The sequence below is a fragment of the Solea solea genome, chromosome 8, assembly GCF_958295425.1.
Source record: "Solea solea chromosome 8, fSolSol10.1, whole genome shotgun sequence".
Taxonomy (NCBI): Eukaryota; Metazoa; Chordata; class Actinopteri; order Pleuronectiformes; family Soleidae; genus Solea; species Solea solea.
In genome coordinates, this window is record NC_081141.1 from 18,298,611 (window position 1) to 18,323,726 (window position 25,116).

The following is a 25,116-nucleotide window of genomic DNA, read 5'->3' on the forward strand; positions in this document are numbered from 1 at the left end:
TCATGTCTCCTGGTCGACGTGTGAGCTTCAGTTAAAGCAGTGCTCTCTGTGATCCGTTTTTTGATGTTTTATTTTTCCCTTTCCTTTTTCCCTCCTCTTCCTGTACTGTGATTTTATTTGGGTTCCAGCCACCATCTCCCTATCCTGGTCTCTGATTGGCTGGGATGGATTAAGTCATTGCAGCACTTGTACAGTACTTGCCGGTGAGCACTGAAAATCTTGGGTAGGGGAGGTTCACACGCTTATGCAATAAATCACTACACCTGCAGACTTTTTGTCCTGTCCCTCCTTCATGATCTATAAGCAGCAAGCTACATTCTTGAGTGATTAAATCAGTATTTTTTTAGAAAATCAATTATCCTCTTCTCACTTGCTGTCTTTCAGTCTCTCCTGCTATTTATTTTTTCACTTGCCTCCTCTTCCAGCTCAGCCTTTTTTTTAATGACTCTTCTGGGACTCGTTCTCCTCAGCTCTTCATTGCCTCTCCTGCTCTCGTCTTATCTTGTCTCGTTGCCTCACTCTGCGTCTCTCTGGAGACCCTGGCAGATTGTTTCAGTGCATGAGACCAGATAATCACTCTGCAGTCATTATGTCAGCTTTTCTGTTACCCCCCCCCCCCCCCCCTCCCGGCACTTCTTTTCTCCAACTGCTGGAGCTGTATTGATGTGAAGAAATGCTTGGTCTTTTGCAGTTGGACGTTGTTCACTTAAGCCTCAGATTTTGTGGCAAACAGAGCAGCAAAGTGAAAATTATTCTATTGATCATCTTTTACAAATGGAGTCTGTCTGTACATGTTGCGACACCCTTTATATTCCCAGCAGCTGGTGCAATGACAATGTAAGGCAGAGTGCACACAAAATAACATCATCTGAGTGAAATAATGTAATTTTTGCCTGAAGATTAATACTACAGAAATATTTGCACCTTAGCACCTATACAGTTTAACACATGCTCCCACATGCTGTGTGCTGTGACTGCTGTTACTTAAGTCATCATGCTGTCGTCATTGCCGGTGCACATAAACTTCTCTTGGAGTCTTTTTATACAGATGAAGTCTGCAGGACTGCAGCTAGACTAAACACACGAGTTCAGGCTTTTACAATGTGCGTGACCAGGGCCAAGCGTGTGGGTCCAGCCGTCTTGAACAGGTCCAACAGAAAATTCCGTCTGCAAGTAGAGTGAGGATTCCTGCCAAGGAGTGTTTTCCGCCCTGAAGCCAGCCCCATAACATTTAAGAGACCCATGTTACGACAGACATTTGTCTTCTGTATTTGTGTATTAAATTAACCTATGTTGACTTCATATTTAACGGTTGTAGTGGGGTATCTTAAACATACAGTATGCTTCCATATGTGTTTATTTTCTTTAAAATATTCACACGGAAACCGGACGAAGCATAAACGATCATTTTGACGTTTTGAAAAAGCGTTTCTTCAAGTTCTCTGATGTCAGTCTCTTAAATGTGAATATGTCCTGTTTTCTTTGCTCTTCTATAACATTAAAATAAATCCAAAACTAGTATGAAAGAAAATTAGTATGAACATATACAATACATATACATATACACAATAGATAGGATTTACAATAACAATAAGACTAATATTTAAACGTGCTTGTGAAGGCTCTCAGTCATCCAGGTGACTGAATCAGGAAGAGATATAGGCAAAAGATTAGGGTTTGACCTAACTAAAGCGAAGAATGATTACTTTATGTGATAAATCTTCTCACAAAGATCAAGTAGAGAAAATACAGTCTGTGTTTTTATTGAAGAAGTGTCATTTAAGAATCCCTGGTTTTTCTCCCTAAATACTTGTTACCACAAACGCGTCATTCCTTATGACCAATTAGAAAAACTGATTGACCTCTGACACCACGTGTTGTTATTCGATGCCTGCTCAGCTCCTGTTTATAATGTATCCTGCTTGTGTTTCAGGTGGAGTGGATACAGCAGCAGGTGGTGAAGAGGAGGATCAAGAGGGATTATAAACAATCCCCACCCCTTTCTTTGTCAAGCCCCGCCTACAGCAGCCAGGCCCAGACCAATATCTTCTACACTGACGCCAAGTGGAGCAGTATGTGGTACATCGTGAGTACACTGCTTTCTGGTACTAGTGTGTTACCTGCACCAAAAACATGAATATTACAATTTCTGAGACAAATGGAACCCAACACTACAACTACGACTGTCTCAGCTGTGCTCGTCTTCCAGACAATTGTGTGCTGTTCCTTGCCCAGTTTGTGGGTCATAGGTCAGCGTTGGTTATGCCGTGGCCCTGTGTAGCTGAGTGTGTTTTACTGAGTGAAAGGGTAGAAAAGGTTGTGCCATTATTCCATGTAAAATTAGACAAACTATTTATATATAAATATATATATATGTATGTATGTGTATATATATGTACATATATGTACATATATGTGTGTATATATATGTATGTATGTATGTATGTATGTATGTATGTTTGTGTATATATATATATATACTGTATATATATGTTGTTTTAAGATTGTGCACACACACATTCATGTACAGCGCTCTAAGTGAGGACACTCATAGACGTAATGCATTCCCTCGCCCATTTCTCTAACCTTAACCACTTTAACCTTAACCTTAACTGTAAAGCCAGGTCTTAACCCTCAGACAGACCTTTAAAGTTGTGAGGACCAGTTTAAATGTCCTCACAACGATAGGTTTAAACCAAAATGTCTAATACAGAACACACACACACACACACACAGTAGAGATTTGAAGGCTTATCAAGGTTTTGTGTTTGCGCACGTGTGTATGTGTTGAGAGTCATCAGCTCTGTCAATTATTAACTAGATAAATCCTAAAACTTTGACCAGATGTTATAAAATATTTTTCCTTCGGAACTCTCTGAACTACTTGTGTGTGTGCACGTGTGTATGTTGCAGGGTTTTAACTGATAAAATAAGATTCCTCTGGTTCAAACAAAGCTACCTATGTTTAGTGCTTTGTATAATTAATGTACACATTTTCTCCACCTCCATTTCTCCAGCACTGTAACGATGACGTCCATAACTGCCAGTCGGACATGAACATCATGGGTGCTTGGAAAAGGGGCTACACAGGAAAGGACGTGGTAGTGACCATACTTGACGATGGCATCGAAAGGAACCATCCAGACCTCTTTCAGAACTACGTGAGTGTGTATGTAGGCGCTTGTAGCGCGGCTTTGAGTGTGTGTGTGCGTGTGTGTGTGTGTGTGTGTGTTATATGAAAGTTATTTCATTAATTGATTAATCCATGCAACTCTCTGTGACATCTGGAAAGTGATGGTTGTGCTGTTATTGGAATCTATGTGAAACTTATTTGATGACCAAACATTAGCTCGCAAATTAGCTTTTTCACTCATGTTGGAGGCAAAGTTGATTCAAAAAGCTGCGTATGTGACCGAGTCACTTGACCTGGGAGTGAATGCCGATTAAACGTATTTCAATTGTTGAAAAGCCTGTTTAACCTGGCTTTTTTGAAAATGAAAAACTTAATAACTAAATAACTCACAACTGAAAGCGTTGCTGCGCAAAAAGAAAAAAAAGACATTTTACCAGGTTTAATCATCCAGTGGAGGCTATGATTTGTTTTTTGACCTTGTAAAATGACCCAGAATATTTCTAACTACCACCACATTAAGCTTCAAAGGTTTTTATGACTTTAATTTCAAATAGGAAATGAATGTGTTGTTGTCTGTGAAGGTTCTTCGTTCCAGGTCATAGTCATCTTCAGCAGTTTGCTGTAGGCAACCGGAATTGCTTGAGTTAAGTTTCAGACGTTTATTCACCTCTCATCCAAGAGGCTTCTTCAGTTTTGGAACTGGCTACTGTGGCGACTGGCTGCTCCTCTTGATGCATTCTTGGTTTCTATAGCACCTTGAATAATTTATTCTTGAGCACATGGCTGTTTCTGGACCTCGGCCCCCTGCCAGTTATGTATTTCTAAAAATTGGCTTTGAAAAATGCATTTGAAAAATGAAGAGGCGCCCAGGGTGATAATGGTTGTGTTTTCAATCACATAACCATTCAACATGAGTTACATCTTACAGGGAAGCTCCCTCAGACCTGTAGGTGTGTAGGTATGCTATTTATTTATCTTAATGTACAGTATACTTTATTTCTATGCTGATGAGAGTGCATCTCCCTCAGACCAAGGCCAGATATACAGCCATTTATCAACACTGCAGATAAAATAAATCACCCCTTGTTGCCTCGAGCTGCTGTTATTAGCGAGTCTTAATGCTGGGATTTGTTTATGCCCAAAGGCGAGCTGTGTGGCAGATTGAGTTATCACTGATTGCATAGGATTTTCTAAACTGTTGAGTGACGTTAATTTGAACTGTTTGATTTGGTTAGCGAAGCTCCCTGGTTTTGTACAACACACAAACGCATTAACCAGATAACACAGTGTTTTCTTTCCTCTGTTGGTTATTATCAATGAATCTAATGTTTCCTCCAGGACCCTCAAGCGAGCTTTGATGTGAATGGCAACGACATGGATCCCATGCCTCGATATGATGCGACCAACGAGAACAAGTAAGAAATAAAATCTATTCCAGAGTAGGGCTGTTTTATTGAAATTGCAATATAGCCTGCTGCGATTTTCACAATATTTCTTAAAGCTAAAATGTGTGCCATAGATTAAATATTGTCCTGACCTGTGCACACCCTATACAACACGTTTGTTTCTCACAGATCTGCACAGATGCCACACAGTAATCATGTTAAATATGTTGTCCAAATGAAAATGAGAGTAAATGTAAAAATTACCATTCCCTCTCATATCGCGCAATTACAATTTCAGTCAAAATAATCGCAATTAGATAGTTATCCTAAATCGTTCAGCCCTATTCCAGAGCTAATTAGAGAAATGTTTAATTTGAATGGTTTGCAATGAGGTTTAGGTAAGAAATCGTATGAGGCTTCAGGCGTTGAGCCATATGTTTGTATTTTTGCAGACTCCAGACCTTGTTGTGGATGTGACGAGCTACATTAGTTTATTTGGTTGTGATTTTGTGGTTTTTCTGTTTGGAATAAGAAGAAGAAGAAGAAGAAGAAGAAGAAGAATGAGAGAGAGACTGAGAGAGTGTGTGTGTGTGTGTGTTTGTGTAAGGGTGGAAAAAAAGGAGACTCGCTTGTCCAAGCACACGTCTTGTGCCAGTTTGGCTTCGTGAGTGATTTTTGGTGTGTGTTTGGCAGTGGCCTTGTCCCCTCCTGGTGATGCAATGTCTTAAAGAGACACACGGCTTCCAGATGCAGCTCACTGAGCTGGTTCCTCTTAGGCTGAGGTCATAGTTGACCATTATGTCACACATGTGTGTTTTTGTCTTTTCATGTTCCCATTCTTTTCACGACAAACTTACAAAGCTCACATTAGAGTTTAACGAATAAAGCTGCGGTCACGTCTGTCATGGCGGCTGAGCTGTTAAACTGTTCATCGTCATCATTCTTTAAAGGTGGGATGGTTTCAGATTTCTCAGATTCCTGAAGGATAATATCAACGTGAGCAAACATCTGGTAAAGTGAAGATTGTTGTCAAACTATTGTTTTGTTACAAGAATGGTATGATGCCTGTTGGTTTTAATCTTTTTTCTGGCTATTTGTACGAGCAGATCTAACGAGTGTTCTGTGGATGTACTTGGGAAGGAGGAAAAAAACCCTTTATAAATATAAATGATTAGAAATGATAAATCTTTCAGCTTTACCAGTTAAGCTCCTTTCGCCTGCTAATAATGAATCCACCCTACCTCAGATTTTTGAGACCCTAAGTGATGAGCGAAATTGGAAGTTTTGTCTTGTCATGTGTTCTCTTGATTGAAGCATAAAAATAGTAAAAGAACAATTTATTTGATGTTTGCAATAAACATATCTTATGGTATGTTGAAGAAAAATACTCTTTCTTTTTAAATCGATTAATAGGTTTGGGCAGTTTTTTAAAAAGTTTCACCATAATATAACTTCCATGTGAGATAATGCTGCGCAAAAAAATAAATCCAACACATTTGAACAATTTAAGAAAATAAACTAAGGCTATTTCAGTAAGAATCAATAAATATAAGATTGTTGTTGAATTAGAGTCAAAATTAGCAGATGGTTTAAAGAGAAATCAACTGAACTGGAGTTAGATGTGAAAGTTTTGTTAAGTTAATGAAGTGTTTGTGGTTGCATTTGGACGATTATTGTGCATGACCCTGCATTGTTCCAACTTCCCACTGGCTATTGTCAGTTGCACAAACGGTATCTGGTTTTGGCCGAAACACAAGTCAGATCTCCTGAGTGACTGTGACACAGATGTGTAAAAAAAGAAATTGAAAAATGCAGGCAAACGGAGCGAAAAGACGGCCAGACGGATGATTTTACGGGTTAGTGAAGTGAAGTGAACGAAGGCTGTGGAAGCATTTTTAAAAAGAGCCAGTCAGTGGTTTGGCTCATTAACTGTGATAAAGGGGCCTATCACATATTTGCAGCCATTAGATATATTCTACTTCAAGACAGTTTCATTCGTGTAAGCTCCTCTGTGAATGTGTGAAGTTGCTCCAACTCTACAGAGGATAAATGAATGTACCGTACCGAATGGTATCTTAAGTAAATGTGAATTCACTTGTAATTAGTATCGTTGTAGAATTAGGAGTGTGAAATGTGTGAAGGAAATTAATGAAACATTTTGGGAAATACAGTAATTCTCAATCTCACTCGGAGTAAATGAGATAATATCGCTCATATGAAGCTAATGACAGCGGCTGAAGCAGCTTGAGCATTTTACTGTGCTTTTAATGAAATAGCACGAAAGAATACATAGAAATATTGCAATTTCAACAGTTTCTCCTAGCTCAAATGTTGCCGTCGGCACTGTAAGAAATCAATGACTTAATCATGTTGATTAATAGATTTTTCACCTGGAGTCATCTGGTTCCTGTGAAGCGGATTTTCCACTGCCGTTCCCTGGACTGAAAAACTTCCCTGTGTTTCGTTGGGGGTTGCGTTAGCTAGATGCTGGGTTTCCATGGCAGCGGTCAGAGCCGTTTCCAGGGGGTGTTGTGATGCAGATGTTCTCTGCAGGAGGCGTTAGCATGTGTGAGTGTGTTTGTTCCGATCCAGAAAGTGGTGTTTTTGAGGAGGCGGAGGATGCAAACACACTTGTGTTTGTTTACGCTGGTCACTGACCCAGGCCGATTGTCACCACTGCAGTTACTGGTGGAATGTTACCCTGGTGTGTGTGCGTGTGCGCTGTTAGAGTCGTGCGAGAAAGTCTTATTTACTAATTATGCTGGACATTTCCTAGATTATTGTTTTTGTGTGTTTATGCTCTCTGCACCAGTCCCTTTGAGACTGCCTCTCTGTGCTTATGTGCGTGAGTTGTAGCTTTGCGGACAAGAGACATAAATTAACTCTAAACATATTAATCTTGCTGGAATTACACATGTTAAACTACCCCTTGTTCCGTTCTGTGAGGTCCTTTCGGGGGGGGGGGGGGGGATAGTAGTGGTAGTATCCGTAATACTATCATTTGTAATGCTTACTTAAGCAGTCATGTTTGGGATTACCACAGCAGGAATGTACACATGTATTAATGAAGATGCGTGTTTACATGTTCTTGCTCTGCACTTCAAAAGCTGCATATTTATCATCATGTGCCTTTCTGCTCATGTATACATTTGCTTGTTTTCGACCTTGTCCATGACATCCTCTCACCCTCTCACCCTGTCACTGTGTGTGTGTGTGTGTGTGTGTGTGTGTGTGTAAATCTGTGTGTACAATAAGCGGTTTATTATCACTCTTTCCTCAGACATGGGACACGGTGTGCAGGCGAAGTTGCTGCAGCTGCAAACAACTCTCACTGTATTGTGGGCATTGCATACAATGCTAGAATAGGAGGTGAGTTGTTTATTCAGCAGTGTTGTGGATTGTGTTATGTATATACTGCATGTGTTCCATAGTAATTAAGGAGTTCATTTACAACTAAGTACTTAGGTTGGGGAAGCTAATGTGACACATTTTTGGATATTTGAATATTTGACAAATGTATATGCATCTGTCAATGCAATCATTGATAAATATTCAGTAGAATTTAAATATTCAGACAATAATTCAGTTTATTATCAGTTATGTTATTGGTGGTACCTTTTCCTTGGGAATGGTGTTGGGTCTATTGGTTTACTTTTTTGATAATAAAATGAATAATCAAATATTTGTGCCCATCCTTAATGCAATAAACTACCATGTGATTTGAATACAATATACAATATTTTATACTGTGCAATGTCACATTTATTTAATCCCACTGTTTTTGGTCATTTTTTGTTAAGATATTGTATTTATGATGTAGTTGGTCTGCAGTCTCAAAAGATGTTATATACTAACGACGCCAGACAACACGCTACTTAAAACTATAAAAATCCAAATTTATCTTGAAGGTAACAAATAATTTCATTAATTTCAGCTGCTGCTGTTTTGTTTAACATGGCGTTTACCTTTTTAAAATCGCCAGAAATAACAAACTTTAAAATTGAAATCCTCCTCTGTACTCAAAATCTGTGCATCCACTGGTCCTGCAAATATTTCAGAATAAAAGCCTTGTCTGACTCCTGCTCCCTGAACCATTCTTTCACAATTGGAGCTTGATGAATCCTGCCATTGACATCTTAGAATATGTGCCAAAACCCTGATTGTTCCGTACATTTAGATAGTCAGCTGACATATTTTGAGACACATAACCTACACCTGACCAACTGAAACAACCCCAGATCCTAAAACTGTGTCCATATAGGCTTGTGCAAAAGACACCAAGTGAAATACTGGTGAAATATGTTGCTTTTTCGGCCAGGCGGTGTGTCTAATATGTGGCTTCTTCTTGTTGTTACTCTAATTTTAAGTAAAATAGTTTCCCACGGTGTCCATACACTTCTTTATCTCATGAGGATAAAGGAATTTGGATAGCTACCACTTCTTCCATGCATCTTTATTCCCTCCAAAAAATATCATCCAAATCCAAATTACTTCTTGAGTTATGCTGCACACGGACAGACAAAGGTAATGAACGGTGACGAACTCTGTTGGTGATGCATGATTGCCTCTGGGCTCCAACCGTTTCATGAGTGACAACTTTAAAAAGGTGCGATAGAAGCTTCACTAATGCAAACGTCGAACTTCAGCACAATTTTATATGTATAATCTAATACTTGAATACCTGTATTAATATTAATGTCGTGTGTGGGATGAGTGCACTGAGTAGGAAATACTCGCTAACTAAGCTGTTAATCACTGACTTGATTAATCCGTTTCTGAATGATTATGGTCATTATGACGCCCCATTAAGCTGCTCCAGTGGCCAATTCCCCCTCATAGTTATTTAGAAATATATACCTGTAGACAGTTTTTTTTTGTTGATGCATCATTTTTTTGTGCGGCCGTGAATCAGGTGTGCGAATGCTGGACGGTGACGTGACCGACATGGTGGAGGCCAAGTCTCTGAGTCTCCAGCCGCAGCACATTGACATCTACAGTGCCAGCTGGGGACCCGATGATGACGGCAAGACTGTGGATGGGCCAGCGTCTTTGGCCAGAACCGCCTTCGAGAACGGCATCCGCATGGTGAGCACATGCTCGTGGTCAGATTCACGTACAGAGAGATGTACACATCAGTGATCGGCTGGCTGTCTATCTGAATCGGAAGTACATAACTTTAAAAGTTGGTCATATGAGTTCACACAGTGCTGATAATGCATATCAGCTCCACATGAGTCTGTGTTTCTCACTGTAGCAGTGTTTGTATTTTGTGTCTGCAGTGTTAATTTTGACAGCACATGTTCATTTAGTCTTATGACTAAAATACCATTTAGTTTTAGTCACATACTCCCAAGTTTGTCCCACCCTAACATTTTTGTCTAGTTTTTATCTGTTGATGAACGTGTCAGTAGATTTAGTCATAGTTTTTGTCACATCATCTTTATTTACTTGACCCTCCTGTTGTCATCCTGTCATCGTCAACAGGATTTGGTATCTCATTACCGTAACTCCTTGACTGTTTGATAATTAGAAAATTCAAAAAGCATGGACTGGTGATCTGGACTGGCGATCACAAAGGCTGCAAAAAGTTTCAGAAATCAAGTCTTGCTGCTCAAAAAACCCGGATGTTGAGCAGTGTGACTTCTTGTCCCCGCCCGCCCCTGCGTTGCTGCTGCTGCACATACACAAACACTCCCTCAGTCAGGTCTGATAGTATTGCTTGACAGAGCCTGATTTCAGATGGATGTAGCAGACACACTTTTCCGTTCATGAAGACTTAAACAAGAGGCAGAATAACAACAAAAGTTATGCTCTGCTCCTCAGTCACATTGTGAGACTAGATACAAATGTACACTGTGTCTTCTTTGACTATCACCCCCAGTCTGTTGGTATACATTCATTTACATATTCATAGCTTATTTTGCATAACGACAAGCTGAGGCTCTGTTTTTTTGGCCGGGCCGAGTGTGGAAAAGCAGTAACGGAGGTTAAATGGGGTGAAGTAATTTACCGGTCACGACTTGCACACCAACACATACATGTGTGCACACAGCTACACTTCCACAAAGTTTTCTGCCACTGGCTTTTTGCCATTTCATTAAACAGATGCAGACATTGGAGGAGGTGAAATAGACGGAGAGACAGTCGGTGGGGTGAAGGAGGGGAGTTGGTGGCGGACGACGTATAGATGTATTTATTTTTCAGACTGAGTTCTTTTGACTGGGAGGCTGAGCACGTGGCCTGTTACAGACAGCAGAAAAGAAAGAGACGGAGAAAAAAAAGCGACTGAGGGATCGATGGTGTGAGCAGAAGCGAGTCCCTGTTGTTCCTGACAGGCTGGTCTTTTAAGATGACAGAGGCGAGGGAGATATCTGCTGCCAGTCGTGCATGTGTGTTTGTGTTTTCTTCTTTCTCCTGCTGTTTGTGTGTGTGTGTGTGTGTGTGTGTGTGTGTGTGTGTGTGTTCGTTCGTTTGTGAAGTCAACATGTACCTGCCTATGTCTTATCACATTTTATCACAAATAGCCGAGGTGTTAATGACACAACTGACTTCTGTGGAGAGTGTTGCAGTTTGCTCAGATAGTAGTTTGCTGATGTATGACATGTTTTTTTGTGTGTGTGTGTGTGTGTGTGTTTCTTGGCTATATTTAAAGTATGTATATTTATGTCAGTTTAACTTGGGCTGCAACAATTTATTGATTTATGGATTACTTAGTAAATCGCCAACAATTTTGGTTAAAATATAATAATAATAAAATAAAAGCAAATTATGATATTGCAGCTTGAACAGTCTGTTCTGGTTTCTTTGCGCCACTATGACAGTTAACTGAAAGTCTTTAGTTTTCCATTATACGGTGTGTGTGTGTGTGTGTTTGCATGAAGTGTCAATGGCTGTCCACACGAAAATGAGACTAGGTGAATTTGAATTATTATAATTTTTTTTAATTATATCAGCATTTTATCCACATGAAAACAGGTATTGCTGTTTTTTTGAAAATCTCAAAACACCACCCTTGCATTTTTGATGATGATGTCATAGTCCCACTGCTCTCCTGCTCTGGCATCCACTGTCTCTATCCTCGTTGTCGTCGTTTTCATCCTCCTCTTGTGTTTGGAGATTATTCGCTTCATCATAATTTTTATATCCCTTCCTTAGTCGCTCTGGCTTGGTTCATTCTCTCTCTGTTTCTGTGATTGTATACATTGTAATGTATACTTTAGACATCATCTACATTTTTTGGTGTAGCAGCGCTAGGGAAAACTTTTCCGTGTGGATCGGGCCTGAGTCAGTTCATCAGCTGTCTTTTCTGCTGACTCCTGATTGAACTCATCTCCACTGAGTGACTCCTTCACTGTGTGTCCACCAGGACCAGGGATTAAAGATCCTCATCGACTACAAAGTCATTCTATTTTAAGTTGTCTTGTGAGAAATAATTGACATGGAATAAGAAAGATTTATTTGACAACAGTACAAGTAATTACAAGTCTGCGTTTACCCAGACCAGACATACAATTAAATTGTCACAAAACGAAATCACAATGAAGCTAAAATGTATTTCTAGTGTGGTTTTCTCAAGGAGTAAGATGATGCACGGCCCAAACTTATGATCGATAATTTAGCCATTTGTTTTTAATTTAAAGTGATAAAATGGCTTTAAATGCTCCCTTTTTACTAAGATAATAGTTCATTGGTTAAGTAACCAATTTTTTGCATTCTGCATGTGCTGTCCTGTCTTGTTACTCATTTATTTAGCTGCACTCCTTTTATTACAGTAATAGATAAAGACTGATGTCATTTTGGATCTTTTCTTTTTTTACTTTTTCTTTTCTTTTCTCTTTAGCTCCAATGATGGGGAAGGGCATACAAATATAATATAATATATCATATGAAAATAATCAATGTGTATTAGACCAGTCCCGAGTATAATAAGAAAGACACTTTATCAAGAGACTAATGATTCTACGGAAAATTGCGCCTGTCAAGCATTTTTAAATCAAATGTCGATCCCTAAGTGATATGAGGTGAGAACTCACTCAGTCTTACATGTAAAAAAACAATCACTCAGCAGTGCCCACACATGGGGAAAAGCTCCTCTATATTTTGTCCAGTTAAAATATAATCATATAATCAGTTAAAATATAATTATGTAACCAACCGAAGTTGGACAAAATTGTATCAGATCTGCTGGCTCTTCTGTTGTTGGTATTGATCTTGACGTCTTTATACAGTGATTTCTACACAGTGAACCAACCATATCTGGTGAGCAGTAAGTGCCTGTAACTTCTGAGATAAAAAAAAACATTAATATGTCCTCTCTGCATCTTCTTTGAACAGGGGAGGAAAGGCCGTGGCTCCATCTTTGTCTGGGCTTCGGGCAATGGTGGCCGCAGCAGAGACCACTGCTCATGTGACGGCTACACCAACTCCATCTACACCATTTCCATCTCCAGCACGGCAGAGAGTGGACGGAAGCCCTGGTATCTGGAGGAATGCTCATCCACTCTGACCACCACCTACAGCAGTGGAGAGAACTATGACCGAAAGATTGTGAGGATTGATTTGTGTTGATGTGTGCAATTATGTGCGTGTTTAATGCTTGAACCCGTGTGTGCGTGGTGGATTTAGGTCTCAATCTCTACCAATTAGGCCTCCCTGTCTATGTGCATTCATGTGTGCGTGTGTGTGTGTGTGTGTGTGTGTGTGTGTGTGTGTGTGTAGTGTGTCCTGATTCCTGTTGAGAAAGATTGAAGATTTTTCCAGATGGCACATTGAAACTGGAGGGCTATGAGATTTAAGAAAGTTGTGCAGCTACACACAAAACACAAAAAACTATTTTTGTGTGTGTGTTCATCCCATAAACGGGAACCGCTAGCATCCCCAGGCATTGTTGTAGAATGAATTTTCTGTCATGTCTCATCTTCACTTTGCTGCAGACAAGGCAAGCACATAACAATTGTCCATGAAACTGATATTACACTTGACGGCGGCTTTTTTTTCTTTTTAATAACAGCATGTTAAATTTGAAAGTGTCTCTTTTTTCTATTTCTTTCTTCTTTCTTTCTATCGACGGAATGTTCAATATCAGGCCACAAACATGTAGTGTCTGCTTATGTTCTGACAGCGTGTCATGTTCTTTAAGGTCTGGTCTATTTCGTAGGGCAAGATTTTAACCACTACCCTCAGTTGTAACTCAGTTGGGCAAGGGAAAGATTGTTTTGGTGGGTCGTGGATCTAAAAAGGTTAAGAACCACTGTCCTAGGTAACCATTCATTTACATTTAAGGCTGGCCATGATTTGATAAGGTGCTTTAGATATGTTAATTTTGCACATATGTATAATGTCAGTGCTTGTGATTGGCTCCCTCAAAGACGTGCAGAAGCTGCGACTGGAGATTTTACCATAATGTCATTTTTTTTGCAAAAACTGATTTAAAAAATATGGACATCTACATATGCATATGAATACCATATTGATACTCAATACTTAGTGCCGTATGGCAGTGTCATGCTGCATTGCTTATTGGTTGCATGCAGTATCTGAAAATAAGTTTGTTCCACTAGAGCTTGTCCTGTCTACTTTAATGCTATTGGACAACTTTCACTTCTTGCCTCACCATGTCGTTGTGTGTGTGTGTGTGTGTGTGTGTGTGTGTGTGTGTGTGTGTGTGTGTGTGTGTGTGTGTGTGTGTGTGTGTGTGTGTGTGTGTGTGTGTGTGTGTGTGTGTGTGTGTGTGTGTGTGTGTGTGTGTGTGTGTGTGTGTGTGTGTGTGTGTGTGTGTGTGTGTGTGTGTGTGTGTGTCCTTCACTAAGCGTTTCTTGGCTGACTCTCTGTTAATCTGTTTGACTAGTTTGCTGTCTGAAGCCAACGTGCAGCCGTGTGACAACACATTTTGCTACTTCATATTACTTGTTACTCGCCATCCTATGTTGCTCCTTGGGCGTTTATTTCTCAGAGAAATTGTTGGGTTCTTAGGTGTATGTGTCTGTTGTCTCCCGTGAGGCAGTGTATCAAAGCTGGAATGTGAGTTTCAGGTGTGTCTAAACCCTCCTAATCCTCATGACTTCATTCTTTTTTGGCAGTCTGTTTCTTCTTTTACCTCCCTTCCTTCTATCACTGTCACATTTTGTTCTTCTACCATATCCCTCCACTTCTATAACAGTCTTCTTTTCTTCATCTTCTTTTAACGGTGAAACCTTTCCCTCCTGTTTCTTCCATGTACATTTCCCTTGCCTCTTATTTCCTCTCCTTCACCCCCTCTGACTGTTTCCCCTTCTCCTCTATCTGCAGATCACAACAGACCTGAGACATCGGTGCACAGACAGTCACACAGGGACATCGGCCTCGGCTCCCATGGCTGCTGCAATTGTCGCTCTGGCCCTGGAGGCAAAGTAAGATCCATTTAACCTCATCCCTTCATCTCTTTGACCCATGCCTACCTTTTAATGCTCCACTCTTTCACTTTAATGGTCTAGAAGTCAAAGAAAAGGTGATGCATTTTATCAAATATCCTCTCAGAAAATATGTGTGTGCAAAGACACAACCTGGTTTTCAGAGATACGTCAGAGTTTCAAAGTGCTGCTGTTGGACCGTACAGCACATGGACACGTCCACTGGACTTACAATACATCAACTTCTCAATTTCAGTTGCCTCCAGTCAGTTTCAGCACTTACTTGAAATTTATCCAATTCTATGCTTTCATTTGCTTTTTTTTTTTTTTTTAAATATCTGTTTGAATGCAGGTTTTCTTTTAGTTCCTTCAAAGCAGTTTTGAGTGAAAGGAGTCATCAGCTGTTTTTTTTTTTTAAATGATGTTATTCTCCACACCAGTATGACTTAAGCCTGACTCAATGCAGAGGATTGATATTTAAAATGGCAACATGAGAAACTTCTATAGGTGGGTGACATGGGAGGGGAGAGCATTGACTTTGTGACCCAGTTCAAACAAAGCATGGAGTTTGCATGTTCTCCCTATGCGTCCGTGAGTTTTCTCCGAGTACTCTGGTTTCCTCCCGCATTCCAAAAAAAATGTTAATTGTACTGTATACAACTCTATATTGACTGTGGGTGTGAATGTGACAATGAATGGTTGTCTGTCTCTATACATGTCCCTGTGATGGACTGGCCCGGGTTTAACCTGCCTTTCCCCCTATGTCAGCTGGGATTGACACCAGCGACCCTCATGTGGAGGATAAAGCGGTAGACAATGAATTAATGTATGGCTATAGATTGGCATCACCTTCCTTCAGTTGTATCTTTAAATTTTAAGAGTTTTTTCAGAGCTGTTGTGTTTTGTGGCAGCTTAACCCTATGCCTGCTTATAGCAGTTTAAAAATCAGAATGATCTTATGTGTATGTATGATGTAGTCCACATATTTCCATCTCAGCTCTTCATGAAGCTCTTTACAGTGTATTTAATATAGAATATTAGCGATTAATGCATTACAGTGCATATGTTTCTCATCAGGAACTATGAGAAATCACAGATGGGGCAAAGTATTTAGACATGATGGCAATCCACAGTAAGAAGGTCTGGTTTTGTGATCCGCTCCCACCAAGGGTCTGTCTGTCTGTCTGTGTGGAGTTTGCATGTTCTCCCTGTGTGTGCATGGGTTTTCTCCGGGTTTTCCGGATTACAAACCTCTGTTTGTTTTGGGTTGAGACACAGCAGGAACCTGTCTGCTCTTTGTAACCTGTTGAGGTTCATAATTTGTGATGAATTCATGAATTGGACTCTCAATTGGGCTTTTCCCTACTATCATATGTTCACTATCCAAGGTCTCTTTATTTAACCTGGATTATCCAATCCAAATCCCCCCAGTAGAAAATATTCTTGGTTTACAGACCGTGCTGGGGACATAAACCAGTTTCCTCAACAGGATTATTACACGCTGCTTCTTGCCTGTCTGCTTTCGTCTTTTCTGCTGGCTCTCACTTAATTTCTGTCGTGCTTGCTGTGCTTCCTCCGCTGCCATGATATTAAAATAAGAAATGCTTTGGATTTCTATCTAACCATTCAGTTTCTGACATGGATAGATGTGCATGCATGCACATGCAGGCAAAGGGGGACATGATCAAAGAGCAAGAGGGAAACAGTTTAGACAAACTGTGCAATGCTGATCGTATCTGCTCTTATCTGGTGAATGAAAGCAAGTAAACGTTGTGTGATAAACATGTCAAGACGCCATTATGCTAGACTTCACTAAAGTCTCTGTTGTGAGGTCTTTTCCCCCTCGATGCCAGAAATCGGTCCCATGCTCTGTTCTCTGTGAATGTTGCCAAGGTTAAGATGTTAGAAGTCAGCATATGGTTTATCTCTTTGTGATCTAGAGTCCATAACCAGTTCTTTCCTCTTCCCTTGTGTCCTTGGAAGCAATGGAATGGAAAAGTGAGTGAACATGGAGACGGGAGACTTCAGGGAGGAAATTTGAAGGGATGAGAAGGATAACTCAGCATATGAACCTCCATATATTAAAGGATTTTTATGAGATCAAAGCAGGCACAGATGGGGAAAAATATATTTGTATTTATTACTTTATACTACTTTACACTACATGCAGTTTTGCTTAGAATAAATGTTCCCAGAAAATGCACGACGACTCCAAAAATACCAAAACTCCGCCGTCCCGGTGGTTACTTTTGTAAAATACTGCACAATGCATGTTATCACAAGGTTTTATGTCATTAGATCCGTATGAGCCTTAAAACACCCCATTCCTCCCTTCTAGAAAAAAACCCTGCATTTGATTTCAAATTCATTGCAGTTATGAATGTAAATGCAATCACTGGACATAACCAAGGATGGTCTAATGTTTGCCTCTTCACTTCCTTCTTTGCTTTTCCTCACTGAAGATCACCTTTGTGTGTTTTTGTCATAATAAGCTGAGCGCAGCATAGAGGAACATACATTAGTCTGATTCACTGCTGGTTTCCCCCCAGTATTTTAGCTACTCCATTAATAAGTATTGGCTTGTTTATGGGTAGGCCGACTGTCCTGGCCTAGATAATGATGCCAAAGTCACTGTTAATTAATGACCATGAAACATTTATGGGACCATAATTACACAGTGACAGCAAAGCCTATTAATATTGATCTAAGCATTCATTATTCTGACTTTTCACGGCTCCAATCCGTGCTTCTTTTTACTTGATTTGTTTCAGCTAGTCAAGAGTGTTTGAGTGTAAACTCAGAGGGGAGTGTTGGTACATTTTTAATCAGCAGCCTCTTAACTATAGGAATCTGGACATTATGGGAGCATGATCCCATTAAAAGATGTGTAAAAAATGTTTCCCATATAAATAATCCCTCCTATTGTTAAGTCCTGATTGCTGGTCATCCTTTATATCTCTAATAACTACAAAAACTGTTCGTTTAGGAGTTTCTGATTCTTTCCTTTAAAAGCACAGGAAGGATGGAAGGTAATTGTGGCCGTGAAATTGCACTGGTGGTTTGTTACAAACAGGGAAGTCAACCAAGGCAATCAGTCTCATTGTGTGCAGAAAGTTCCATTTTTCTTCAAAGATATTAACCTACAAATACGAATCTGCAATACATATAAAACTGCCAGAAGGTTTTCAGAATAAAGTGCACTTGTGTTTGAAAGTCAGTGAACACCTCCCAGATGTTCTAGGTTTTAAATGTCAATAGGTTAAGAATGTGCTAGCTCCTACAAATGTACAAGTACAAATATTTTTGTTTTTAGTTAGACACAATAAGGTGTCTGAAAAAAAAGTGGACCCATTCTGTAACGGGGGCACTTCAAAGGATAGATGTGCTCTATTTTATAAAACTGGGTTAATGTGAAAGGGGAATTTGTTGTAAATGTCATATCTTATAAGTATGTATGGTAATCAGAATTACTTTTAATTAAGTCAAATATTTTTTTAAGGAGCTTTCATTTGGAATTGACTGTACTTTTCAACTCATGGAGGTAACGGCATTCAGTTTGTTGCATACAGGCAGTGTCAGTGTCCTAGTCCTAATTTGTGTAATATTCAAATTGGGGACTTTCAATCCACCTTTTTTGAAGTGCTGTCATTTCTATCCAAGGTGGTTTGTTTCTCCAGGGTTTAAATGTCTTCTAGAGCTTTGTGGGTAAAAAAGGACCTGTGATGGTGCCGACACTGAAATAATGTGCGTAGCCTCGATGTGCAAAGGTTGGCCCAATTTTGGCGCTTAATGCTCTCTGTCTCCCTCTTCATTAATTGCTTTTAGTGTTGTTTTATTTTTTATTTTTCAGCCTCTTAAATGTAAACAGTGTCTAGTTTGTTTGCTCTATGCAACAAATAAATCTTTAAAACGGAATCATTTTTTCCATTTGTGGACTAAACCAGAAGACATTTTTGAGGAATGGGAAACGTTGATTTACATTTGTGAATTGACAGATTAGTCCGTAATGACGATACGCGTTAGTTGCAGCTCTAATTCGATCTAAACGTTGCAAACATTAAAATGTTAGATTTGGTTGACTGATTGAGAATAATACCTGGATCCTGGTGGTCTCAGCTGTGGAGGGAGGAACAGGAGGGGAGAGAGTGGAGCATCTGGACAGCATGTGAGATGGAAGGGAATCCCATGAAACTTGGTGACCCACTTCTTCCTGGTTTTTCCCTTTTTTTTTTCTTTTTTTTTTAAATGTGTGGACATCAAAGGGGTTGAGACACATGTCTGCCATCTTGAAATGGATCTCCCTTGAGATTTGAGAAACAAACAGGTCAACGGGAATTTATGCCCATCGATGCCTCTCTGTAATTTTCTCTCAGTAATTTAGCTTATTTATTTATTCAAAATTATAAAAACATATATAACGATTTTACATGCCTTTTCACATTTTGTCCTAACACAAATATGTCACCATGTATGAATGTTAATTTTCCCTCTTTTATTTCACGTTGCAGATTCTGCTTTTTTCTAATACAAATCAATTTAGTTGTTACAAATTCTTCTTCTTACACATTGTACCTTTAAATAAATTAAATAATATATATAATCATTTTTTTTTAATTTGTTTGCCCTATCTCTGTCTTTTCCTAGTCCTCTTCTAACATGGAGAGATGTACAGCACATCATTGTAAAGACATCTAGAGCTGGACATCTCAGTGCCCCCGATTGGAAGACCAATGCTGCTGGTTACAATGGTATACACACACACACACACATGCACACACGCACACAAGCTTGTTTTTATATCTTACTGAGGACACTTCATTGACATAATGCATTCTCTAGCCCCTTATCCTAACTTTAACCATCACAACTCATGGTGCTTTTCCACTTTACAGTTGTAGCAGGACTCGGCTCGACTTGATTTATTTTGCTTTTCCATAAGCAAGATTACCTGGTACCTGGTTCTTCTATTAGTACATGCTCTGGTGAAGTTCCAAACGAGCTGAGCCGGTACTATAATGTGACATCAACAGACTGCCAGCCACTTATTGGCAGAGAGTGTTGACACTACAGTGCGTTAATTTCCAACATTTAGCAAGGAAATTTCTAAAATCTCAATATTTAATCGAGGAGTCTGGTGTATTTAGCAACAGATGTATTTTGACTTTAGTGACTTTAGTGACTGTGTCAGACGGAGTCTGTGCTCCGGTCATGCGGGAAGTACTGAACTAATCTTTTTAATCAACTGATTCTAATGATTCAGTTACACTGAAAGTAACTGCTTTGCTCATCAGGTACTATAGTAATGTAAAACGACCCAAACTGTCAAGTCGAGCCGTGCTACAACTGTATAGTGGAAAAGCGCCGTTTGTGCCCTAACCCTAAAACCAGGTCTTAACCCTGAAAAAGCCCTTTACAGTTGTGGGCCCTGGAAAAATGTCCCTACGGGTTTTGACCTCACAAAGATATAAATACAAGTACAAACACAAACACACACACTCACGGTTTTGTGCAGCTATTCTTCTAAGGACACTGCAATGACCTCCATTCATTGGGACAGCCTAAACACAGCGTTATCCTTAACCTAATCACAATTGAAATCTGGAGATCAAAATCTGGCTTTTGATCTCCACAAGGACTACAGAGAGGTAACAAATACAAGTACACACACACATACCAATGGACAAATGGATTTGAATGCTATAAAACAGTTCAGAAAACTTTCTGCAGTGTTCTTCTCAATCAGATTGGTTCAGAAATACTAACCTTTCGGTTACCTTTCGGTTCACTGCTAAATGACTGTACATGTGACTGTTCTACATCTCTTCACTGTACCAGAAAAAAGAGAAAACAGGACATAGACTGGAGTCTAACAAGGCTTTATACTGAAGCTTCCCAAAATACCTTGGCTCCGACGCTGCTGAAGCGAATACCCACTGTCACAAGCACCATCTACAAGAAAAGCCCAAGCTTTGTTTTGACAACTTCAGGTTTATTTGAATTCAGCGCCACATCGTAGTCGATGCCGCGCGTTCACTGCATCGACACAGCGGTCGAGCTACAGTTGCATTTACTATTCACGGTGGGATGTTTTGTGTTTGGAAGAAAAATACAGAACAGCCGCAGAGAAATCAGTATGCATTACTGTGATTCCTGCGTCTCTTTTCTCCAGCCCGAAGATGGGAGCTCAGGAGTTTCCAAAAAGTCTTTTACTTGTAGTTAACCGACTGTGTTGCCAGCTGCCGTCTGTCAGGATCCATGTGTTGGTTGCGGTTTTGTAATTTTGTGAGTGCTTGTTCAAGTGTGTTTCGCATACCTGTGTTGTGTGTGCACATGCTTGCACGTGCGCGTGTGTGTGTGCGTGTGTGTGTCTGTGTGTGTGTGTGTGTGTGTGTGTGTATGAGAGGGAGAGACAGAGAGAGTGAGAACTAAGGGTCAGCCAGGCTGCAGGCCCAGTGTGCCTGGAGATTATCCAAGTGAATGTTTTTTTAAAGAGGAACTAAAGAGAAACAGGACTGGAGGAGGGGAGGGGGGGTGAGGTGGGGGGTCTGTGTGAAGTATGGAAGGAATTCATATTAGATTAGCTCTACCCATGAGTTGAGCTGCGATTACTCAATCACTATATACTTTATAGTAAACATCAAATAATCTAAAGTAGATGACTACTGGATTATTTTTACAGACTTGTTCACTGATTCTTAATTTGACTCGCCTTCTCTTAAACTTATCCTGGAGCTTGAGGTATTGATAAACCATTAACGGCACAAGACACCGTAGAATCACTTACGGACTCTCTTGAGCAGCTTAGGACTTAACTTTTCTGTTTCCCCACAGTCAGCCACTTGTATGGATTTGGCCTGATGGATGCTGAAGCGATGGTGAAGGAGGCAGAGCGATGGAGGCAAGTCCCTTCTCAGCATGTCTGTGTGGAAAGCGCAGACCGACAGATCAGGTAGAACTCTTGCACACTTGCATGCATGCACACACACACACACACACTCACGAAAGCTTACTGCCTTTAACCCCGTTAACACCTAAGCCTCAAAATATCTGTCTGGACTCTTTTGCTTATTTTAACCACAAAAGGGCCAGAAAATGTCCTGTGAGTAAGTGCTTTTGCCCAGTTTTCTAGAATCTGGCATTTAATTATAATGTCCTGCATGTGTATAATAGTGTATTGACAATTTAAAATGAATAAAAACATTGATTGATTCGTCCGGCTTCCTGCAACAGCATGAGGGAAATTACCGTAATAACCATATATTGCCGTTGACGTGCAACTTCTCAGCTTTCGGAAACCGTTGCAATTTTTCCAATAGCACAAACTGTCACATAATTACGGTAAAGTGTGTCTGCGATACGCTCTGTGTTAAAGGGTTAAGCTATTCCTTTACAGGGTGTCTGCAGATCCTTAAAGTCTTGTATTAAAAGTCTTAAATGTCCTAAAAAATTACAATTAATCCGGCGCTCAAAGGTCTTAAAAAATGTGACACAATAAACTAGATTGCCACATTTTCTTTTAGTGGTTTGCATTTGTGCATAACTGAGGTCAGAATGAGTGAAACTAAGTCGTCAGGGACAGGAAGTGAGAGTGTGAAAAACAGAAAGTTAATAAAGCTGTTACGAGTGCATAAGTTGTGAAGATTGCTTTGATGTCTCACTCTGCTCACTTTTCACTTTAGTTTGCTCATGTTTTCAGCTGCTTCCTCTCCTCATTCTTGATCTTTTTTAATGGGAAGTGCATAATGGACTCGACGAGACGATCGTCTTGGGTATTGATTGTTTTGCTACTAAGAACCTGCTAGATGGGCAAATATTCTGTGAATTTCAGGTCTTGCATTTGATCAAAGTGGCCTTTATTTTGGCTTTTGGATAGTGCAGATAACAGACGTCTTGTTTAGCCGAGTCTAAATGGAAAGCATCTTATTCACTAACTCTGTGAACATGTAGACATTACACCCACATGCTCTATGTTTGCTGCTGTAACAGCCTCCAGTGTTTCGGGAAGACTTTCTATAACTGTTTACGTCTTGGCTGCGGGGGATTCATCCATATTGATGTCACATGTGCACGACTGAGGTCAGCCACCGTTGCACCTCGTCTTAAAGGTGTTTGACAGGGGCAGAGTTCAGGCGGCTTTGCGTTGTAGTCAAAAATACTTCAACCAAATCTGAGAAATGCAGATTGTCCATTGTCCTCACTTTGATCAGAGGGGAATGAACCTCCAACCAACTGTCAATGAAACAGTAATTATGTTGGATATAAGATGATCAAAGACTGAATTTTTGCCCTCGAGTAAAAGTTGAAGAAACCAGTGTATTATCCAAAAAGTCATGAAGTCAGTGGCAACTGGACTTGTAGATTTCTCGGAAATGTTTAACCGCTCATCCAAGAGTTCTGAAAGACACTCGGTCCTTTGCAGGAATGTGATTGAAGAAGTTTATAATGTGATATATATTGTTATTGAATTACCGCGTCAGCCCTAATGATAAGGCACTGACTTGATTTGACTTGAGAGAATGTGATAAAATCAAGTGATAATATACAGGACACATTTATGTGACATGCAGGAGAAGTGAGTCAACTTTAAAACCAGAAAATGTGACAAAATATGGTTGTGCTGCATTATGAAAACAGATCGGACATGTTGTGGTTCTTTTGTAGATTTGTCTCACACAACTCCTACCCCCTCTGTCTGTCTTGCTCTTCTCTCTCTCTCTCTCTCTCTCTCTCTCTCTCTCTCTCTCAGTTGCTCTGTCTGTCTTTTCTTTCTCTCCCATTTTTCTCTCTCTGGTGTTTTATGCACCGGCATGTGTTTGAGAGTGCGGTTGTGCAAGCTGCACCTTGATAGGGGCCAAGCATTAGTTCTGGCAGGGTGGTTCTCACATAAGACCCTTACTACATGCACACACACACACACACACACACACACACACGCAGAGCCAAGACTTCACAGCTTGTTATTCTCGATGCAGCTGGAAGTCTGAGCGCTGTTCTCTGTTAGGCTGCCTGGTTGAACTTGAGCCCTGGCCTGAACTGCTTTGCTTTCAGTCAACGGCTCGATGTCCAGTGTTTGTGGCTTTTTTATCAGTGTTATTCCGTCTGTTCCGCTCCAGCACTCCACTCACTCAGTCTGTTCTGTGTGACGCTTATGTAAAGCCCAGCTCGTGTCAGAGGCGGTTATGCTCAGTCCTCCATACTCATCATGTTATGTGTGCGTCATTATGGCAACATTCCCAGCGCTGTTGGGTGAATGAAGGAAAAGAACAACCCTCTCACATTTGCCCCCCCTCTTTTCCGTAAAATTTGGAGATCAGTGGAATGGTCAGTCACACGTTGATTGTAAGTTACTTCCACTGTAACTTGCTACATAAGTGCAGCCGTCACCTCATGCTGTGTTTCCACACACCCTCTGGCTGGCCCCTCAGACTGCGTTTGGTAATGTCTGTATGCAGTCACTCGCTTCACTCCACTTGGAGCGTACACACGGCAGGAAAATTGCCTGATCCGTGTGCAATCAGGCTGGTGGTAATCAGCTGTGCATCTGCTCCACTCTGTCCCACGTGTACGGTTCACTTCTCTGCATTGTGTCATTGGGAAGCCAGAGCTGTGATATCAGCCCCAGACTCCCCAGCCATTCCTGCTGTCCGCTTTCCAAACAGTCATGGGCTACTTAGGAAAGGAACGTTCAGTGTTTCGCTCCAGCTCCGTCGAGTCAGTGTGAGCGAACGTCATTTTGTTGTTTGTGTTTTATGTTTTCGATAAACAATCAGATCAAGTTGAAGTAAAAAAAAAAAAATAATGAAAAAGGGGCTTGTTTTTTCTTCTCCTTCTTTTAATGATGTATTGATCTAACTGACGGTAGACGGGTGCAGTGTCGCTACTTTAAAACTGCTTTTTTTAATGGAAATTACTTTACAAACCTACTGTATGTTGTGACATTTTTACTAAAAACAACCAGGTTATTAATATTTATATTACTATAAGACTGCAGTTGCTCCTTGTCTCAACCCAAGTGTGAGGAATAGTTTCCTATATAAAGAAAAAAGCTTATTTTTTTCCTGCAAAAAAGCACATAATAATAAACTTCTGTGTTGTATCACTCAGTAAAAAATGTCATCATTCTGTAATTGTAACCCTGACCAAGGGAGGATCTAATGAAGCAGTTTCCAATACACAATCAAGCAGTCACTGGACTTGAGTGTCTTTCAAG

The 25,116-nt window shown here is 40.2% G+C and overlaps 1 protein-coding gene across 5 annotated transcripts in view; it reads left to right on the forward strand.

Moving 5' to 3' along the window:
* Window positions 1-25,116, forward strand: part of pcsk5b (proprotein convertase subtilisin/kexin type 5b) — a 77,253-nt gene that overhangs the window by 14,565 nt on the left and 37,572 nt on the right. For all 5 annotated transcript variants that reach the window (XM_058635781.1, XM_058635782.1, XM_058635783.1 and 2 more), the window contains exons 3-11: window positions 1,934-2,086; window positions 3,018-3,161; window positions 4,472-4,548; window positions 7,799-7,887; window positions 9,431-9,603; window positions 12,853-13,065; window positions 14,806-14,906; window positions 19,551-19,654; window positions 21,738-21,855. In XM_058635781.1, coding sequence (XP_058491764.1) covers window positions 1,934-2,086; window positions 3,018-3,161; window positions 4,472-4,548; window positions 7,799-7,887; window positions 9,431-9,603; window positions 12,853-13,065; window positions 14,806-14,906; window positions 19,551-19,654; window positions 21,738-21,855 — 1,172 coding nt within the window. The remainder of the gene's footprint in view (window positions 1-1,933; window positions 2,087-3,017; window positions 3,162-4,471; window positions 4,549-7,798; window positions 7,888-9,430; window positions 9,604-12,852; window positions 13,066-14,805; window positions 14,907-19,550; window positions 19,655-21,737; window positions 21,856-25,116) is intronic.